This window comes from Anomaloglossus baeobatrachus, chromosome 9 (assembly GCF_048569485.1).
Source record: "Anomaloglossus baeobatrachus isolate aAnoBae1 chromosome 9, aAnoBae1.hap1, whole genome shotgun sequence".
NCBI classification, from domain to species: Eukaryota; Metazoa; Chordata; class Amphibia; order Anura; family Aromobatidae; genus Anomaloglossus; species Anomaloglossus baeobatrachus.
The window spans coordinates 229,236,048-229,257,386 of NC_134361.1; the positions used below are offsets into that span (position 1 = coordinate 229,236,048).

The 21,339-nt window shown below is 52.7% G+C and overlaps 1 protein-coding gene across 1 annotated transcript in view; it reads left to right on the forward strand.

Moving 5' to 3' along the window:
• PMPCA (peptidase, mitochondrial processing subunit alpha) overlaps window positions 1-21,339 on the forward strand; it is a 44,211-nt gene that overhangs the window by 7,742 nt on the left and 15,130 nt on the right. The window contains exon 7 of the mRNA XM_075324730.1: window positions 12,004-12,267. Coding sequence (XP_075180845.1) covers window positions 12,004-12,267 — 264 coding nt within the window. The remainder of the gene's footprint in view (window positions 1-12,003; window positions 12,268-21,339) is intronic.

A 21,339-nucleotide genomic window follows, 5' to 3' on the forward strand; every position in this document is an offset into this window, starting at 1 on the left:
TCGGAGTGTCACCAGCAGGTTGTACAGAGACACAGAGAGACTGGAAGAGTCACAGAAAGGCAGAGAAGAGGGCGTCCTCCCGACACATCCCACACTGATAACAGCTTCATTGTGACCCCATATGTCACATCAAACCATTCAAAACTGTTTACATCAGCGTGGTCTGCGTGCTAGATAACCTGCAAGGGTACCTGACCGCCCCACCAGGCACAGACGTCATCTACGTACCTGACCGCACCACCAGGCACAGACGTCATCTACGTACCTGACCGCACCACCAGGCACAGACGTCATCTACGTACCTGACCGCACCACCAGGCACAGGCGTCATCTACGTACCTGACCGCACCACCAGGCACAGGCGTCATCTACGTACCTGACCGCACCACCAGGCACAGGCGTCATCTACGTACCTGACCGCACCACCAGGCACAGGCGTCATCTACGTACCTGACCGCACCACCAGGCACAGGCGTCATCTACGTACCTGACCGCACCACCAGGCACAGGCGTCATCTACGTACCTGACCGCACCACCAGGCACAGGCGTCATCTACGTACCTGACCGCACCACCAGGCACAGGCGTCATCTACGTACCTGACCGCCCCACCAGGCACAGGCGTCATCTACGTACCTGACCGCCCCACCAGGCACAGGCGTCATCTACGTACCTGACCGCCCCACCAGGCACAGGCGTCATCTACGTACCTGACCGCCCCACCAGGCACAGGCGTCATCTACGTACCTGACCGCCCCACCCGGCACAGGCGTCATCTACGTACCTGACCGCCCCACCAGGCACAGGCGTCATCTACGTACCTGACCGCACCACCAGGCACAGGCGTCATCTACGTACCTGACCGCCCCACCAGGCACAGGCGTCATCTACGTACCTGACCGCCCCACCAGGCACAGGCGTCATCTACGTACCTGACCGCACCACCAGGCACAGGCGTCATCTACGTACCTGACCGCCCCACCAGGCACAGGCGTCATCTACGTACCTGACCGCCCCACCAGGCACAGGCGTCATCTACGTACCTGACCGCCCCACCAGGCACAGGCGTCATCTACGTACCTGACCGCACCACCAGGCACAGGCGTCATCTACGTACCTGACCGCACCACCAGGCACAGGCGTCATCTACGTACCTGACCGCACCACCAGGCACAGGCGTCATCTACGTACCTGACCGCACCACCAGGCACAGGCTTCATCTACGTACCTGACCGCATCACCAGGCACAGGCTTCATCTACGTACCTGACCGCACCACCAGGCACAGGCGTCAGCTACGTACCTGACCGCACCACCAGGCACAGGCGTCAGCTACGTACCTGACCGCACCACCAGGCACAGGCGGTCAGCTATGTACCTGACTGCACCACCAGGCACAGGCGTCATCTACGTACCTGACCGCACCACCAGGCACAGGCGGTCAGCTACGTACCTGACCGCACCACCAGGCACAGGCGGTCAGCTACGTACCTGACCGCACCACCAGGCACAGGCGTCATCTACGTACCTGACCGCACCACCATGCACAGGCGTCATCTACGTACCTGACCGCACCACCAGGCACAGGTGTCATCTACGTACCTGACCGCACCACCAGGCACAGGCGTCATCTACGTACCTGACCGCACCACCAGGCACAGGCGTCATCTACGTACCTGACCGCACCACCAGGCACAGGCGGTCAGCTACGTACCTGACCGCACCACCAGGCACAGGCGTCATCTATGTACCTGACCGCACCACCAGGCACAGGCGGTCAGCTACGTACCTGACCGCACCACCAGGCACAGGCGTCATCTACGTACCTGACCGCACCACCAGGCACAGGCGTCATCTACGTACCTGACCGCACCACCAGGCACAGGTGTCATCTACGTACCTGACCGCACCACCAGGCACAGGCGTCATCTACGAACCTGACCGCACCACCAGGCACAGGCGTCATCTACGTACCTGACCGCACCACCAGGCACAGGCGTCATCTACGTACCTGACCGCACCACCAGGCACAGGCGTCATCTATGTACCTGACCGCACCACCAGGCACAGGCGTCATCTATGTACCTGACCGCACCACTGTTGTTGGCTTTTGTTTAAAAAAAAAAAAAAAAAGAGATGAGGAAATCCCCTTTGCTGCTTTTACTTAAATGTCCGATTAATAAAAATGAAAGTTTTTAGGGGAAAAAAAAATGTTACTTTTGTTTTGTCCGACGGAGCATTGGCTTTTTGGATTAATTAGAATTTGAAATACTACAACAAATATATATTTTTTGTAGTATTTCTAAATTATTTTTATATATATATATATATTTTTATATATATATATATATATACTAGCTGTACTACCCGGCTTCGCCCGGGTTAATAACTGCTGTTAGCAAAATAGAATGTATTAACAAAAATGTATTTCTTTTTCGCTCCTAATTGGGAGACCCAGACAGTGGTGTATAGCTACTGCCTCTGGAGGCCGCACAAAGAACTACACTTAAAAGTGTAAGGCCCCTCCCCTTCTGGCTATACACCCTCCCGTAGGAGTACAGATTCCTCTGTTTTAGCTTTGTGCGCAAGGAGGTCAGACACGCACGCATAGCTCCATTGTTTTTAGTCAGCAGCAGCTGCTGACTATGTCGGATGGAAGAAAAGAGGGCCCATACAGGGCTCCCAGCATGCTCCCTTCTCACCCCACTGTATGTCGGAGGTGTTTGTAAGGTTGAGGTACCCATTGCGGGTACGGCGGCAGGAGCCCACATGCTGATTCCTTCCCCATCCCTTTTTACAGGGCTCTGGGTGAAGTGGGATTTACTGGTCTCCAGGCACTGAGACCGTGCTCCATCTACAGCCCCTGGAGAAGATGCTGGATGGAGCGGAGTACATCAGGGACATGGCCCTGCTTCCTCAAGGTACTCTGTGTCCCCGTGCATTTGGCGCTCACACCGCAGCATGCTGGGTGTTGTAGTGCGCCGGGGGACATCAGCGCTACGGCGCTTGTGCCATGGCCTCATTCAGCTTCGCTGAAGCAGGCACACTTCTGGGAATCGGTCGCGCCGGCCGCTGGGACTGCGGCGCGGCTGGCACTTGTGGTGCGCCGGGGACTTCAGCGCGGCCCGCGCTTTTACGGCGGCCGCGCTGATAACTCGAGTCCCCGGCTTTTGCGGCCTCCTTCCGTTCGTTCCCGCCCCCGGACCTGCCAGTCAGGAGAGGGGCGGGACGCTGGCCACGTCTGGGAATCGGTCACGCCGGCCGCTGGGACTGCGGCGCGGCTGGCACTTGTGGTGCGCCGGGGACTTCAGCGCGGCCCGCGCTTTTACGGCGGCCGCGCTGATAACTCGAGTCCCCGGCTTTTGCGGCCTGCTTCCGTTCGTTCCCGCCCCCAGACCTGCCAGTCAGGAGAGGGGCGGGACGCTGGCCAGTGCATCAGCGCCGAGGGCTGGAGTCGTTTTTACATACTCCAGCCCTCACAATCGGCACAGAGGGGACACTGTTTCCCGCACTTTTGTTTGGGAACTCCCACGGACCGCCCCTCTCCACAGACGCCGGCAGCCATTCCTGCTGACACGCTGAGCTGCAGAGGGGAGCCGGGGAGACCCAGACAAGGAATTCTGCAGCTCCTCTTGTGTAGGAGTCAGCTTCGCAGCACGAGAGAATCCATTTCAGATACCCTAAGCGTACTTTAAGCACTTTTCTGGACCACGCTGACTTTAGAGACGCAATCCAGAAACCCCACGCTTATCCTGAAAGGCGTTTTCCTAAACGGCTTAAAGATACACGCTATCCTTTTCCCCCTGAGGTGGTCAAGGGTTGGACCCAGTGTCCAAAAGTGGATCCTCCAATTTCCAGGCTTGCAGCTAGATCCTTGGTTGCAGTTGAAGATGGAGCGGCACTTAAAGAAAGATGCCACTGACAGGCAGATGGAGCTCTGGCTGAAATCCATCTATGAAGCGATTGGAGCCTCGTTAGCGCCATCTTTTGCTGCCGTATGGGCACTCCAAGCTATCTCAGCCGGGCTTGCGCGAGTTGACTCCGTCACACGTGCATTTGCCCCGCAGGTAGCACCATTGACCTCGCAAATGGCGGCATTCGCGTCGTACGCGATTAATGCTGTTCTTGACGCTACAAGCCGCACGGCAGTGGCGTCAGCCAACTCCGTTGTTTTGCGTAGGGCCCTGTGGTTGAGACATTGGAAAGCAGATTCTCATTCCAAGAAGTGCTTAACCAATTTGCCTTTTTCTCGTGACCGATTGTTTGGAGAGCGTTTGGATGAAATCATCAAACACTCCAAGGGTAAGGACTCATCCTTACCGCAACACAGACAAAACAGACCCCAACAGAGGAGGGGTCAGTCTGGTTATCGGTCCTTTCGAGGACCGGGCAGGTCCCAATTCGCCTCGTCAAAAAAGACTCAAAAAGACCAGAGACGCTCAGATTCTTGGAGGTCTCAGTCACGCCCAAAAAGGACAGCCGGAGGAACCGTTGCCAAGGCGGCGTCCTCCTGACTTGCGGTCTCCGATTCCCACATCCGCGGTCGGTGGGAGGCTTTCCCACTTTGGCGACATCTGGCTGTCACACGTCAAAGACCGTTGGGTGAGGGATATTCTGTCTCACGGGTACAGGATAGAGTTCAGTTCTCGTCCGCCAACTCGTTTCTTCAGAACTTCTCCACCACCAGACCGAGCCGATGCTCTGTTGCAGGCGGTGGCCGCTCTAAAGGCGGAAGGAGTGGTGACCTCCGTCCCTCTTCAGGAACAAGGTCACGGTTTTTACTCCAATCTGTTTGTGGTCCCAAAAAAGGACGGATCGTATCGGCCCGTCCTGGATCTAAAGTTGCTCAACAGACACGTAAAAGTCAGGAGGTTCCGGATGGAATCCCTACGCTCCGTCATAGCCTCAATGTCTCAAGGAGATTTTCTAGCATCAATAGATATCAAAGATGCGTATCTCCACGTGCCGATCGCACCAGAGCATCAGCGTTTCCTACGCTTCGTCATACACGACGAACACCTGCAGTTCGTAGCGTTACCTTTCGGTCTGGCAACAGCCCCCCGGGTCTTCACCAAAGTCATGGCAGCAGTAGTAGCTGTTCTGCACTCGCAGGGTCACTCGGTCATCCCGTATCTAGACGACCTGCTTATAAAGGCACCCTCTCAAGAGGCATGCCAACACAGTCTGAAGGTGGCACTAGACACTCTCCAGAGTTTCGGGTGGATTATCAACTTTCCAAAGTCTCATCTAACCCCGACCCAATCTCTGACTTATCTTGGCATGGAGTTTCATACTCTCTCAGCGATAGTGAAGCTTCCACTGGACAAGCAGTGCTCGCTACGGACTGGAGTGCAATCTCTCCTTCAGAGCCAGTCGCACTCACTGAGGCGCCTCATGCATTTCCTAGGAAAGATGGTAGCAGCAATGGAGGCAGTCCCGTTCGCGCAGTTTCATCTGCGCCCTCTACAATGGGACATTCTACGCCAATGGGACGGGAAATCGACGTCCCTCGACAGGACTGTCTCCCTCTCTGACTGCCAAGGACTCTCTGCGTTGGTGGCTTCTCCCCACCTCATTGTCACAGGGAAAGTCGTTCCTTCCCCCGTCCTGGGCAGTGGTCACGACGGATGCGAGCCTATCAGGGTGGGGAGCGGTGTATCTCCACCACAGGGCTCAGGGGATGTGGACTCTGGAAGAGTCCACCTTGCAGATCAATGTTCTGGAAATCAGAGCAATCTATCTTGCCCTGCGAGCCTTCCAACAATGGCTGGAAGGCAAGCAGATTCGGATTCAGTCGGACAATTCCACGGCGGTGGCGTACATCAACCACCAAGGGGGAACACGCAGTCGCCAAGCTTTTCAAGAAGTCCAACGGATTTTGACGTGGGTGGAAAGCAGAGCGTCCACCATATCCGCAGTTCACATCCCAGGCGTGGAAAACTGGGAAGCAGACTTTCTCAGTCGCCAGGGCATGGACGCAGGAGAATGGTCCCTTCACCCGGACGTGTTTCAGCAGATCTGTTGCCGCTGGGGGACGCCGGATGTCGATCTGATGGCGTCACGGCACAACAACAAGGTCCCAGTTTTCATGGCACGGTCTCACGATCACCGAGCACTGGCGGCAGACGCCTTGGTTCAGGATTGGTCGCAATTCCGACTCCCCTATGTGTTCCCACCTCTAGCATTGTTACCCAGAGTTCTCCGGAAAATCAGGTCCGACTGCCATCGAGCCATACTCGTCGCTCCAGATTGGCCAAGAAGGTCGTGGTACCCGGATCTGTGGCATCTCACGGTAGGCCAACCGTGGACACTACCAGACCGTCCAGATTTGCTGTCTCAAGGGCCGTTTTTCCATCTGAATTCTGCGGCCCTGAACCTGACTGTGTGGCCATTGAGTCCTGGGTCCTAGCGGCCTCAGGTTTATCTCATGAAGTTGTTGCCACAATGAGACAGGCTAGAAAACCATCCTCAGCTAAGATCTATCGCAGAACGTGGAAGATATTCTTAGCGTGGTGCTTGGCTCAAGGGTTTTCTCCCTGGCCATTTGCATTGCCAATTTTTCTTTCCTTCCTGCAGTCTGGGTTGGAAAAAGGTTTGTCGCTTAGCTCTCTTAAGGGTCAAGTCTCCGCGCTATCCGTATTCTTTCAGAAGCGCTTGGCACGGCTTTCTAAAGTACGCACGTTTCTCCAAGGAGTTTGTCATATCGTTCCTCCTTACAGACGGCCATTGGAACCCTGGGATCTGAACAAGGTTCTCATTGCTCTCCAGAAGCCGCCTTTCGAGCCTTTGAAAGAGGTTCCCCTTTCTCGGCTTTCACAAAAGGTAGTTTTTCTTGTGGCGGTCACGTCTCTTCGAAGAGTGTCCGAGCTAGCGGCGTTATCTTGCAAATCTCCCTTCCTGGTGTTTCACCAAGACAAGGTGGTTCTGCGTCCAATTCCAGAGTTTTCTCCCAAGGTGGTTTCTTCCTTTCATCTCAATCAGGATCTCACTTTGCCATCTTTGTGTCCGCATCCAGTTCACCAATTTGAAAAGGGTTTACATCTGTTGGACCTGGTGAGAGCACTCAGGATTTACATTTCTCGCACGGCGGCTCTACGCTGTTCTGATGCGCTCTTTGTCCTAGTCGCTGGTCAGCATAAGGGATCGCAAGCTTCCAAATCCACCCTGGCGCGGTGGATCAAGGAACCAATTCTTCACACATACCGTTCTGCTGGGCTTCCGATTCCATCTGGACTGAAGGCCCATTCTACCAGAGCCGTGGGTGCGTCCTGGGCATTGCGGCATCAGGCTACGGCTCAGCAAGTGTGCCAGGCGGCTACCTGATCGAGTCTGCACACGTTTACCAAACACTATCAAGTGCATACCTATGCTTCGGCAGATGCCAGCCTAGGTAGACAGGTCCTTCAGGCGGCGGTGGCCCACCTGTAGGAAGAGGCTGTCTGACAGCCCGTTCATGTGGTATCTTTTTACCCACCCAGGGACTGCTTTTGGACGTCCCACTGTCTGGGTCTCCCAATTAGGAGCGAAAAAGAAGAAGGGAATTTTGTTTACTTACCGTAAATTCCTTTTCTTCTAGCTCCAATTGGGAGACCCAGCACCCGCCCTATTTGTTCTTAGGGTTTCGTTTTTCGGGTGCACATGTTGTTCATGTTGTTTCTTAAGTTCTCCGATCTTGTTATCGGATTGAATTTGTTTTTGAAACTGTTATTGGCTTTCCTCCTTCTTGCTTTGGTACTAAAACTGAGGAATCTGTACTCCTACGGGAGGGTGTATAGCCAGAAGGGGAGGGGCCTTACACTTTTAAGTGTAGTTCTTTGTGCGGCCTCCAGAGGCAGTAGCTATACACCACTGTCTGGGTCTCCCAATTGGAGCTAGAAGAAAAGGAATTTACGGTAAGTAACAAAATTCCCTTCTCTGCACAAAAACCACAAAGCAAATAGATAGAAATGTAATTATTAAATTGTTGCCTATATTAACCAATCAGAGCTCAGATTAATTAACTGTAGCAAAATAGAAGCTAAGCTGTGATTGGTTGCTATTGGCAGCCTGATAAATCTCCAGGCAACAGAAAGCCCTCCCCCTGACAGTATATATTAGCTCACACATACACATATAGACAGGTCATGTGACTGACAGCTCCGTATTTCCTATGTGGTACATTTGTTGTTCTTGTTTTTTATTTTTGAAGGATAATACCAGACTTGTGTGTGTTTAGGGTGATTATGTGGTGAGGTTGGTGTGTGTGTGTGGTGAGATGTGTGCTGAGGGTGGTATATGTACCAGACTTGTGTGTGTTTAGGGTGATTATGTGGTGAGGTTGGTGTATGTATGGTGAGATGTGTGCTGAGGGTGGTATATGTACCAGACTTGTGTGTGTTTAGGGCGATTATGTGGCGAGGTTGGTGTATGTGTGGTGAGATGTGTGCTGAGGGTGGTATATGTACCAGACTTGTGTGTGTTTAGGGTGATTATGTGGTGAGGCTGGTGTATGTGTGGTGAGATGTGTGCTGAGGGTGGTATATGTACCAGACTTGTGTGTGTTTAGGGTGATTATGTGGTGAGGTTGGTGTATGTGTGGTGAGATGTGTGCTGAGGGTGATATATGTACCAGACGTGTATGTGTTTAGGGTGATTATGTGGCGAGGTTGGTGTGTGTGTGGTGAGATGTGTGCTGAGGGTGGTATATGTACCAGACTTGTGTGTGTTTAGGGTGATTATGTGGTGAGGTTGGTGTATGTGTGGTGAGATGTGGGCTGAGGGTGATATATGTACCAGACTTGTGTGTGTTTAGGGTGATTATGTGGTGAGGTTGGTGTATGTGTGGTGAGATGTGTGCTGAGGGTGGTATATGTACCAGACTTGTGTGTGTTTAGGGTGATTATGTGGTGAGGTTGGTGTATGTGTGGTGAGATGTGTGCTGAGGGTGGTATATGTACCAGACTTGTGTGTGTTTAGGGTGATTATGTGGTGAGGTTGGTGTATGTGTGGTGAGATGTGTGCTGAGGGTGGTATATGTACCAGACTTGTGTGTGTTTAGGGTGATTATGTGGTGAGGTTGGTGTATGTGTGGTGGAATGTGTGCTGAGGGTGGTATATGTACCAGACTTGTGTGTGTTTAGGGTGATTATGTGGTGAGGTTGGTGTATGTGTGGTGAGATGTGTGCTGAGGGTGGTATATGTACCAGACTTGTGTGTGTTTAGGGTGATTATGTGGTGAGGTTGGTGTATGTGTGGTGAGATGTGTGCTGAGGGTGGTATATGTACCAGACTTGTGTGTGTTTAGGGTGATTATGTGGCGAGGTTGGTGTATGTGTGGTGAGATGTGTGCTGAGGGTGGTATATGTACCAGACTTGTGTGTGTTTAGGGTGATTATGTGGTGAGGTTGGTGTATGTGTGGTGAGATGTGTGCTGAGGCTGGTATATGTACCAGACGTGTGTGTTTAGGGTGATTATGTGGTGAGGTTGGTGTATGTGTGGTGAGATGTGTGCTGAGGGTGGTATATGTACCAGACTTGTGTGTGTTTAGGGCGATTATGTGGCGAGGTTGGTGTATGTGTGGTGAGATGTGTGCTGAGGGTGGTATATGTACCAGACTTGTGTGTGTTTAGGGCGATTATGTGGTGAGGTTGGTGTATGTGTGGTGAGATGTGTGGTGAGGGTGTTATATGTACCAGACCTGTGTGTGTTTAGGGCGATTATGTGGTGAGGTTGGTGTATGTGTGGTGAGATGTGTGGTGAGGGTGGTATATGTACCAGACTTGTGTGTGTTTAGGGCGATTATGTGGTGAGGTTGGTGTATGTGTGGTGAGTTATGTGCTGAGGGTGGTATATGTACCAGACTTGTGTGTGTTTAGGGTGATTATGTGGTGAGGTTGGTGTGTGTGTGGTGAGATGTGTGCTGAGGGTGGTATATGTACCAGACTTGTGTGTGTTTAGGGTGATTATGTGGTGAGGTTGGTGTGTGTGTGGTGAGATGTGTGCTGAGGGTGGTATATGTACCAGACTTGTGTGTGTTTAGGGTGATTATGTGGTGAGGTTGGTGTATGTGTGGTGAGATGTGTGCTGAGGGTGGTATATGTACCAGACTTGTGTGTGTTTAGGGTGATTATGTGGTGAGGTTGGTGTGTGTGTGTGGTGAGATGTGTGCTGAGGGTGGTATATGTACCAGACTTGTGTGTGTTTAGGGTGATTATGTGGTGAGGTTGGTGTGTGTGTGGTGAGATGTGTGCTGAGGGTGGTATATGTACCAGACTTGTGTGTGTTTAGGGTGATTATGTGGTGAGGTTGGTGTATGTGTGGTGAGATGTGTGCAGAGGGTGGTATATATACCAGACTTGTGTGTGTTTAGGGCGATTATGTGGCGAGGTTGGTGTATGTGTGGTGAGGGTGGTATATGTACCAGACTTGTGTGTGTTTAGGATGATTATGTGGCGAGGTTGGTGTGTGTGTGGTGAGATGTGTGCTGAGGGTGGTATATGTACCAGACTTGTGTGTGTTTAGGATGATTATGTGGCGAGGTTGGTGTATGTGTGGTGAGGGTGGTATATGTACCAGACTTGTGTGTGTTTAGGGTGATTATGTGGCGAGGTTGGTGTATGTGTGGTGAGATGTGTGCTGAGGGTGGTATATGTGGTCAAGCACGTGGTAGTGTGTGGCGCATTGTGTGTGTGGTCATATCCCCGAGTGTGGTGAGTATCCCATATCGGGGCCCCACCTTAGTAACTGTACGGTATATACTCTTTGGCGCCATCGCTCTCATTCTTTAAGTCCCCCTTGTTCACATCTGGAGCTGTCAATTTGTTCCCAACACTTTTTGTTTCACTTTTTGCCCATTATGTAGATAGGGGCAAAATTGATTGGTAAATTGGAACGCGCGGGCTTAAAATTACGCCTCACAACATAGCACCCGGCGCTGCCCGGGATAGTAACTGTCTCTCTGTTTCTCTCCCATTCTCTGTCTGTCTCCCCCTCTGTATATATCTCTCTATCTCTGTCTCTTTCTCCATCTGTCTCAATCTCTTTCCCTGTCTGTCTATCTATCTCTTTCCCTGTCTGTCTATCTATCTCTTTCCCTTTCTGTCTATCTCTTTCCCTGTCTGTCTATCTATCTCTTTCCCTGTCTGTCTATCTATCTCTTTCCCTGTTTGTCTATCTATCTCTGTCTCTTTCCCTGTCAGTCTGTTTCTTTGTCTGTCTCTTACCCTGTCTATGTCTGTTTCTTACCCTGTCTGTGTCTGCCTCTTTCCCTGTCTGTGTCTGTCTCTTTCCCTGGCTGCATTGTGACACGCCAACATTCCATATAAGGGCGTGGCTGCGCATTTTTCTGAAGCTCTGGCTCCACTGTGGCTCCCAGCTCCATTCGCTTTAATGGAGGCAGGTTTTTTGTTGAATAACTGTAAAGAGCGGGGTTAAAAATTTCCCCTCAAAACATAGCCTATGACGCTCTCGGGGTCCAGACGGGAGTGTGCAAGATTTTGTGGCTGTAGCTGCGACGGTGCAGATGCCAATCCCGGACACACACACACACACACACACACACACACACACACACACACACACACACACACACACATACACCTTTATATATTAGATATATATATAAGCCAATGCTCCGTCAGACAAAACAAAAGTAACATTTTTTTTTTCCCCCCTAAAAATGTAAATTTTTATTAATTAAATTATTTATTAATTTATTATATGTGTGTATATGTATATATATTTAAAATATTTGTTTCTCTATTGGTTACTTTTTTTTAGCCCTTTTTGAGGAATCGAAGCTGCACTATTACGTATTGCAGTATATAGAAGAAATAGCGATACCTTATGAAGCCAAGCTTCATATGGGTGCAGAGATGACAGATGAGAGCTGTGCAGCACAGCCAGCACCCATTGTGCATGGGGTGGGCTCCATACACCTGCACATGACGTCAGGAAGGGGTTAAAGGGCTGATGCAGGACCTTCCCTTTTAGAGCTCGATATTGACCGCTTTGTGTTTGTCTCCAGGCCGCTTTTCGGGATAATACCGTGGGGCTTCCCAGATTCTGCCCCATAGAGAACATCGACAAAATCGACAAGACGACGTTACACTCCTATATGAACAACTACTACACCCCGGACAGGATGGTGCTGGCGGGAGTGGGCATTGAGCACGACCAGTTGTTGGAGTGCGCCAAGAAGTACCTGCGGGACGTGACCCCCGCCTGGGAGTGTGGGAAGGCGAGGAGCATCGATAAGTCCATTGCTCAGTACACCGGAGGGATTGTCAAGGTAACGCGGGGTGTTGGAGGATGAAACTGCTGTCAACGTCTGCGCCGTGTATAGTGCACGGGGAAACAATCCATCCGTTAGGGCAGATGGACTTCATAGAGCGGAACCCCCCTTTATTATTTAGAGGAAAGTAACATTATGGCCAACACCGCTCTCCTGGCTCTCCTCCTACCTCTGACCGCTCATTCACTGTATTGTCCGCCAACATTTTCTTACCGTTAATGCTGCAAAAACTCTTACACTTCCTCTTATCCATTCTCGTCTGGACTATTCTAACGCTCTACTAATTGGTCTCCTTGTTACTAAACTCTCCCCTCTCCAATCCATCCTGAATGCAGCAGAATCCAGCAACCAGGGTCATATTCCCTCCAGCTGCTAAACCGGTGCCTCCTCCCTGTGCCAGTCATTGCACTGGTTACCCATCCACTACAGAGTCCAATACAAACTGATCACTCTCACCCATAAAGCCCTCAACAGTTCTGCACCGCCCTAAATCTCTTTATCTCTGTATCACCTCCCCATCTTCTCCACAGTTCTGCACCCCCCTACATCTCCTCCCTAATCTCTATCACCTCCCGTCCTCTCCACAGTTCTGCACCGCCCTACATCTCCTTCCTCATCTCTGTCTATCACCTCCCGTCTTCTCCATTCTGCACCGCCCTACATCTCCTCCCTCATCTCTGTCTATCACCTCCCGTCTTCTTCACAGTTCTGCACCGCCCTACATCTCCTCCCTCATCGCTATCACCTCCCGTCTTCTCCACAGTTCTGCACCGCCCTACATCTCCTCCTTCATCTCTGTCTATCACCTCCCGTCTTCTCCATTCTGCACCGCCTTACATCTCCTCCCTCATCTCTGTCTATCACCTCCCGTCTTCTCCACAGTTCTGCACCGCCCTACATCTCCTCCCTCATCTCTATCACCCTACCTGTGTCTTTCCTTCCCCCAATGACCTAAGACTGTCATCCTCTATAATCCGCACATCTCACTCCCATCTCCAAGACTTCCCACGAGCTGCACCAATTTTCTGGAATGCACTAGTCTAAGCGTGCCCTAAAAACACATTTCTTTGTCGCTCCTAATTGGGAGACCCAGACAATTGGGTGTATAGCTACTGCCTCCGGAGGCCACACAAAGTATTACACTTAAAAGTGTAAGGCCCCTCCCCTTCTGCCTATACACCCCCCCGTGGGATCACGGGTTCCTCAGTTTTATGCTTTGTGCGAAGGAGGTCAGACATCCACGCATAGCTCCACTGTTTAGTCAGCAGCAGCTGCTGACTATGTCGGATGGAAGAAAAGAGGGCCCATACAGGGTCCCCAGCATGCTCCCTTCTCACCCCACTTTCTGTCGGCGGTGTTTGTTAAGGTTGAGGTACCCATTGCGGGTACGGAGGCTGGAGCCCACATGCTGATTCCTTCTCCATCCCCATTAGGGCTCTGGGTGAAGTGGAATTTTACCGGTCTCCAGGCACTGAGACCGTGCTCCATCCACAGCCCCTGGAAGATCTGCTGGATTTGGAGCTGAGTTTCCTCAGGGCAGGGCCCTGCTTCATCAAGGTACTCCGTGTCCCCGTGCATACCGCGCGCACACTGCAGCATTGCTGGGTGTGTTAGTGCGCCGGGGTGAACAGCGCTGCTGCGCTTGTGCCATTTTCCTCACTACAGCTCCGCTGAGTGAGTAGACTTAGTACGAACGGCCGAGCCGGCCGCTGGGGTCAGTGTTCACTGCGACGCGGCTGGGATTTGTGGTGCGCCGGGGACTGCCGCGCTGGCCGTGCATATATCACGGCCGCGCTTATTACTACAGTCCCCGGCTTTTGCGGCCTGGTACGTCTCGTTCCCGCCTCCGCACCTGCCAGTCAGGAGGAGGGCGGGACGCTGTATAGAGCATCAGCGCTGAGGGCTGGAGTCTTTTTTACATACTCCAGCCCTCACACTAGGCACAGGGAGACGCAGTTTCCCGCACTTTTGTTTGGGCACGCCCACGGTCCGCCCCTCTTCACAGAACGCCGGCAGCCATTCCTGTCTGCACGCTGAGCTGCAGAGGGAAGACAGGGAGACCCAGACACGGGATTCTACGACCTCACACCCGCTTTTCAGCGGGCGGTAAGCGGCCCTCAAGGGCTGACCCCACTTGTGCCGTAGTGTACTTTGTATTTTGTGCTTGCAATACATTGCACTGTGCGGTCGCTGGTGTTTTCTCGGCTATATACCCTCCTAGATTACAAGGAGGCAACAGCATGTCGTCCGCAAAACACAAGGGTGCCAAGGCACAGACTTTATATGCTGCTTGTACCGCATGTGGGGCTGCTCTACCGGCAGGCTCCACTGACCCCCATTGTGTGCAGTGCTCGGCCCCTGTGGCAACTGCTCGGCCGGGGCCTCTGCTAGAGGTGACCCAGGGAGAACCACCTGTGAATACTGTCCAGGTGACAGGGACGGAGTTTGCAGCTTTTGCTGACAGATTGTCTATGACTATGTCTAAAATTCTTGAAACATTGCAGTCTAGACCAGTAACTCAGACCATGGGCACTGTTGAATCATTGCCCCCTAGTCCCCCTCAGCTGGAACACTTCCAAGCTCCGGGGGTGTCACACGCACCCCAGGGTGACGGCTCTGACTCGGACGACAGTCCCAGACAACCTAAACGGGCTCGCTATGAGGGGCCCTCGACTTCATCACACTGGTCAGGGTCCCAGCGGGACGACTCTCTCTATGATGAGGCGGATGTAACTGATCAGGATTCTGATCCTGGGACCGCTCTCAATCTGGATACCCCGGATGGTGACGCCATAGTGAATGATCTTATAGCGTCCATCAATAAAATGTTGGATATTTCTCCCCCAGCTCCTCCAGTGGAGGAGTCAGCTTCACAGCAGGAGAAATTCCATTTCAGGTATCCCAAGCGTAAATTAAGCACTTTTCTGGACCACGCTGACTTTAGAGACGCAATCCACAAACACCACGCTTATCCAGATAAGCGTTTCTCCAAACGGCTTAAGGATACACGCTATCCTTTTCCCCCTGAAGTGGTCAAGGGCTGGACCCAGTGTCCCAAGGTGGATCCTCCAATCTCCAGGCTTGCGGCTAGATCCATAGTTGCAATAGAAGATGGGGCGGCACTTAAAGATGCCACTGACAGGCAGATGGAGCTCTGGTTGAAATCCATCTATGAAGCTATCGGCGCGTCGTTTGCTCCTGCTTTCGCAGCCGTATGGGCACTCCAAGCTATTTCAGCTGGTCTTACGCAGGTTGACACGGTCACACGTACATCTGCTCCGCAGGTGGCACCATTGACCTCTCAGATGTCTGCATTCGCGTCTTACGCGATTAATGCTGTCCTGGACTCTACGAGCCGTACGGCAGTGGCGTCCGCCAACTCCGTGGTTTTACGCAGAGCCTTGTGGTTAAGAGAATGGAAGGCAGATTCTTCTTCCAAGAAGTGCTTAACCAGTTTGCCATTTTCTCGTGACCGACTGTTTGGTGAGCGCTTGGATGAAATCATTAAACACTCCAAGGGTAAGGATTCATCCTTACCTCAACCCAGACAAAACAAACCCCAACAGAGGAGGGGACAGTCCGGTTTTCGGTCCTTTCGAGGCTCAGGCAGGTCCCAATTCTCTTCGTCCAAAAGGACTCAAAAGGATCAGAGGGGCTCAGATTCTTGGCGGACTCAGTCACGCCCAAAAAAGACAGCCGGAAGACCCGCTGCCAAGGCGGCTTCCTCATGACTTTCGGCCTCCTCTCTCCGCATCCTCGGTCGGTGGCAGGCTCTCCCGCTTTGGCGACATTTGGCTGTCACAGGTCAAAGACCGTTGGGTGAGAGACATTCTGTCTCACGGGTACAGGATAGAGTTCAGCTCTCGTCCTCCAACTCGTTTCTTCAGAACTTCTCCACCGCCCGACCGGGCCGATGCTCTGCTGCAAGCGGTGTCCGCTCTAAAGGCAGAAGGAGTGGTGATCCCTGTTCCTCTTCAGGAACAAGGTCACGGTTTTTACTCCAATTTGTTTGTGGTGCCAAAGAAGGACGGGTCGTTCCGTCCCGTCCTGGATCTAAAGCTGCTCAACAAACACGTAAAAACCAGGAGGTTCCGGATGGAATCTCTCCGCTCCGTTATCGCCTCAATGTCTCAAGGAGATTTCCTAGCATCAATAGACATCAAGGATGCTTATCTCCACGTGCCGATTGCTCCAGAGCACCAGCGTTTTCTACGCTTCGTTATAGGAAGCGAACACCTGCAGTTCGTAGCGCTACCTTTCGGGCTGGCGACAGCCCCTCGGGTCTTCACCAAGGTCATGGCAGCAGTAGTAGCAGTCCTGCACTCGCAAGGTCACTCTGTGATCCCGTATTTGGACGATCTACTGATAAAGGCACCCTCTCAAGAGGCATGCCAACACAGCCTAAACGTGGCACTGAAGACTCTCCAGAGTTTCGGGTGGATTATCAACTTTTCAAAGTCAAATCTAACCCCGACCCAATCACTAACATATCTTGGCATGGAGTTTCATACTCTCTCAGCGATAGTGAAGCTTCCACTGGACAAACAGTGCTCGCTTCAGACAGGGGTGCAATCTCTCCTTCAGGACCAGTCGCACCCCTTGAGGCGCCTCATGCACTTCCTAGGCAAGATGGTAGCAGCAATAGAAGCAGTCCCTTTCGCGCAGTTTCATCTGCGGCCTCTACAATGGGACATTCTCCGCCAATGGGACGGGAAGTCGACGTCCCTCGACAGGGATGTCTCCCTTTCCCAGACGGCCAAGGACTCTCTCCGGTGGTGGCTTCTTCCCACCTCATTGTCAAAAGGAAAGTCGTTCCTACCCCCATCCTGGGCGGTGGTCACGACAGATGCGAGCCTATCGGGGTGGGGAGCAGTCTTTCTCCACCACAGGGCTCAAGGTACGTGGACTCGGAAAGAGTCCACCCTTCAGATCAATGTTCTGGAAATCAGAGCAGTCTATCTTGCCCTACAAGCCTTCCAACAGTGGCTGGAAGGCAAGCAGATCCGAATTCAGTCGGACAACTCCACAGCGGTGGCATACATCAACCACCAAGGGGGAACACGCAGTCGGCAAGCCTTCCAGGAAGTCCGGCGGATTCTGATGTGGGTGGAGGACAGAGCATCCACCATATCCGCAGTTCACATACCAGGCGTGGAAAACTGGGAAGCAGACTTCCTCAGTCGCCAGGGCATGGACGCAGGGGAATGGTCTCTTCACCCGGACGTGTTTCAGGAGATCTGTCGCCGCTGGGGGACGCCGGACGTCGATCTGATGGCGTCACGGCACAACAACAAGGTCCCGGTTTTCATGGCACGGTCTCACGATCACCGAGCTCTGGCGGCAGACGCCTTAGTTCAAGATTGGTCGCAATTCCATCTACCTTATGTGTTCCCACCTCTGGCATTGTTGCCCAGAGTGCTCCGCAAAATCAGGTCCGACTGCCGCCGCGCCATTCTCGTCGCTCCAGACTGGCCAAGGAGGTCGTGGTACCCGGATCTGTGGCACCTCACGGTAGGCCAACCGTGGGTACTGCCAGACCGTCCAGACTTGCTGTCTCAAGGGCCGTTTTTCCATCAGAATTCTGCGGCCCTGAACCTGACTGTGTGGCCATTGAGTCCTGGATCCTAGCGTCTTCAGGGTTATCTCATGAAGTGGTGGCCACCATGAGACAGGCTAGGAAACCATCCTCCGCCAAGATCTACCACAGGACGTGGAAGATATTCTTATCTTGGTGCTCTGCTCAGGGAGTTTCTCCCTGGCCATTTGCATTGCCTGTTTTTCTTTCCTTCCTGCAGTCTGGGTTGGAAAAAGGTTTGTCGCTTGGCTCCCTTAAAGGTCAAGTCTCTGCGCTATCTGTATTTTTTCAGAAGCGCCTGGCGCGACTTCCTCAGGTACGCACTTTCCTGCAAGGGGTTTGTCATATCGTCCCCCCTTACAAGCGGCCGTTAGAGCCCTGGGATCTGAACAAGGTTCTAATTGCTCTCCAGAAGCCGCCTTTCGAGCCTATGAGGGATGTTTCCCTGTCTCGTCTTTCACAGAAAGTGGCTTTTCTAGTGGCGGTCACGTCTCTTCGGAGAGTGTCAGAGCTGGCGGCGTTATCATGCAGATCTCCCTTCCTAGTGTTTCACCAGGACAAGGTGGTTCTGCGTCCAATTCCAGAATTTCTTCCCAAGGTGGTATCTTCCTTTCATCTCAATCAAGATATCACTTTACCGTCTTTGTGTCCGCATCCAGTCCACCAATTTGAAAAGGGTTTGCATTTATTGGATCTGGTGAGGGCACTCAGGATCTACATTTCCCGCACGGCGCCTCTGCGCCGCTCGGATGCACTCTTTGTCCTTGTCGCTGGTCAGCGTAAAGGGTCGCAAGCTTCCAAATCCACCCTTGCGCGGTGGATCAAGGAACCAATTCTTGAAGCTTACCGTTCTGCTGGGCTTCCGATTCCTTCTGGACTGAAGGCCCATTCTACCAGAGCCGTGGGTGCGTCCTGGGCATTACGGCACCAGGCTACGGCTCAGCAGGTGTGCCAGGCGGCTACCTGGTCGAGTCTGCACACTTTCACGAAACACTATCAGGTGCATACCTACGCTTCGGCGGATGCCGGCCTAGGTAGACAAGTCCTTCAGGCGGCGGTGGCCCACCTGTAAGAAAGGGCTGCTTGACGGCCCTATCACGAGGTATTCTTTTACCCACCCAGGGACTGCTTTTGGATGTCCCAATTGTCTGGGTCTCCCAATTAGGAGCGACAAAGAAGAAGGGAATTTTGTTTACTTACCGTAAATTCCTTTTCTTCTAGCTCCAATTGGGAGACCCAGCACCCGCCCCTGTTTTCTTAGGGAGTTTGTTTTTTCGGGTGCACATGTTGTCCATGTTGAAGAGTTCAGTTCTCCGATGTTGTTCCTCGGATTGAATTTGTCTTTAAAACAGTTATTGGCTTTCCTCCTTCTTGCTTTTGCACTAAAACTGAGGAACCCGTGATCCCACGGGGGGGTGTATAGCCAGAAGGGGAGGGGCCTTACACTTTTAAGTGTAATACTTTGTGTGGCCTCCGGAGGCAGTAGCTATACACCCAATTGTCTGGGTCTCCCAATTGGAGCTAGAAGAAAAGGAATTTACGGTAAGTAAACAAAATTCCCTTCTTCCTTAGACTTTTCTCCAAAACTTGGACCTTTATATCATCTGTTTACACCCGACATGCACTTACTAGCCCCCAGCATCAGTACTTGGACACATACTGGCTGGTGATTGGAATTTCATGGCTATTCATTAATTTGGCGTCCGTGCAATGCAATGTTTCACCTGTAGAGGGCATGGACACTACCTGAGCTCAGCTTGTGCATTTGCTCCTGTGCACTGACACTATCTGAGCTCAGTTTGTGCATCTGCTCCTGCGCACTGACACTACCTGAGGTCAGCTTGTGCATCTGCTCCTGCGCACTGACACTACCTGAGCTCAGCTTGTGCATCTGCTCCTGCGCACTGACACTACCTGAGCTCAGCTTGTAAATCTGCTCCTGCGCACTGACACTACCTGAGCTCAACTTGTGCATCTGCTCCTGCGCACTGACACTACCTGAGCTCAGCTTGTGCATCTGCTCCTGCGCACTGACACTACCTGAGCTCAGCTTGTACATCTGCTCCTGCACACTGACACTGCCTGAGCTCAGTTTGTGCATCTGCTCCTGCGCACTGACACTACCTGAGCTCAGCTTGTGCATCTACTCATGTGCACTGACACTACCTGAGCTCAGCTTGTGCATCTACTCATGTGCACTGACACTACCTGAGCTCAGCTTGTGCATCTGCTCCTGCGCACTGACACTACCTGAGCTCAGCTTGTGCATCTGCTCCTGCGCACTGACACTACCTGAGCTCAGCTTGTGCATCTGCTCCTGCGCACTGACACTACCTGAGCTCAGCTTGTGCATCTGCTCCTGCGCACTGACACTACCTGAGCTCAGCTTGTGCATCTGCTCCTGCGCACTGACACTGCCTGAGCTCAGCTTGTGCATCTGCTCCTGCGCACTGACACTACCTGAGCTCAGCTTGTGCATCTGCTCATGCACACTGAGGGTATGTGCGCACCAAACCATTTTTCTTTGTCGCTCCTTATTGGGAGACCCAGACAATTTGGTGTATAGCTTATGCCTCCGGAGGCCACACAAAGCATTACACTAAAAGTGTAAAGCCTCTCCCCTTCAGCCTATACACCCCCCGTACTGCTACGGGCTCATCAGTTTTTATGCTTTGTGCGAAGGAGGTCAGACATGCACGCATAGCTCCACAGCTTAGTCAGCAGCAGCTGCTGACCATGTCGGATGGAAGAAAAGAGGGCCCATAACAGGGCCCCCAGCATGCTCCCTTCTCACCCCACTCTTGTCGGCGGTGTTGTTAAGGTTGAGGTATCCATTGCGGGTACGGAGGCTGGAGCCCACATGCTGCTTTCCTTCCCCATCCCTCAATTAGGGCTCTGGGTGAAGTGGGATCCTTTCGGTCTCCAGGCACAGGAGACCGTGCTCCATCCACAGCTCCTGAGGACTCTGCTGGATAGGAGCCGAGTATCGTTCAGGGACATGGCCCTGCTACTTTGAGGTACTCTGTGTCCCCGTGGGGACCGCGCACAGCAACACTCCAGCATTGCTGGGTGTGCTAGTGCACCGGGGACAGCAGCGCTGACTGCGTTTGTGCCATTACACACTTCAGCGTCGCTGAGTGTGTTCGTGTAGGGGGACTGCCGCGCTGACCGCCGCTGCCATGGTTATCACTGCGGCGCGACTGGGACTGTTAGTGCGCCGGGGACTTCCGCGCCGACCGCGCTTATACGGCGGCCGCGCTTATAACTCGAGTCCCCGGCTTTTGCGGCCTAGTCTCGTTTTCTTCCCGCCCCCAGCCCTGCCAGTCAGGGGAAGGGCGGGACGCTGTACAGGACGGCAGCACTGAGGGCTGGAGCATGCTTTGCATACTCCACCCCCCTCACTCTGCACAGTGGGGCACCAGTTCCCGCACTTTTCTGGGTCACGCCCACGGCTCCCTCCTCTCCTCAGGACGCCGGCAGCCATTCCTCTCAGC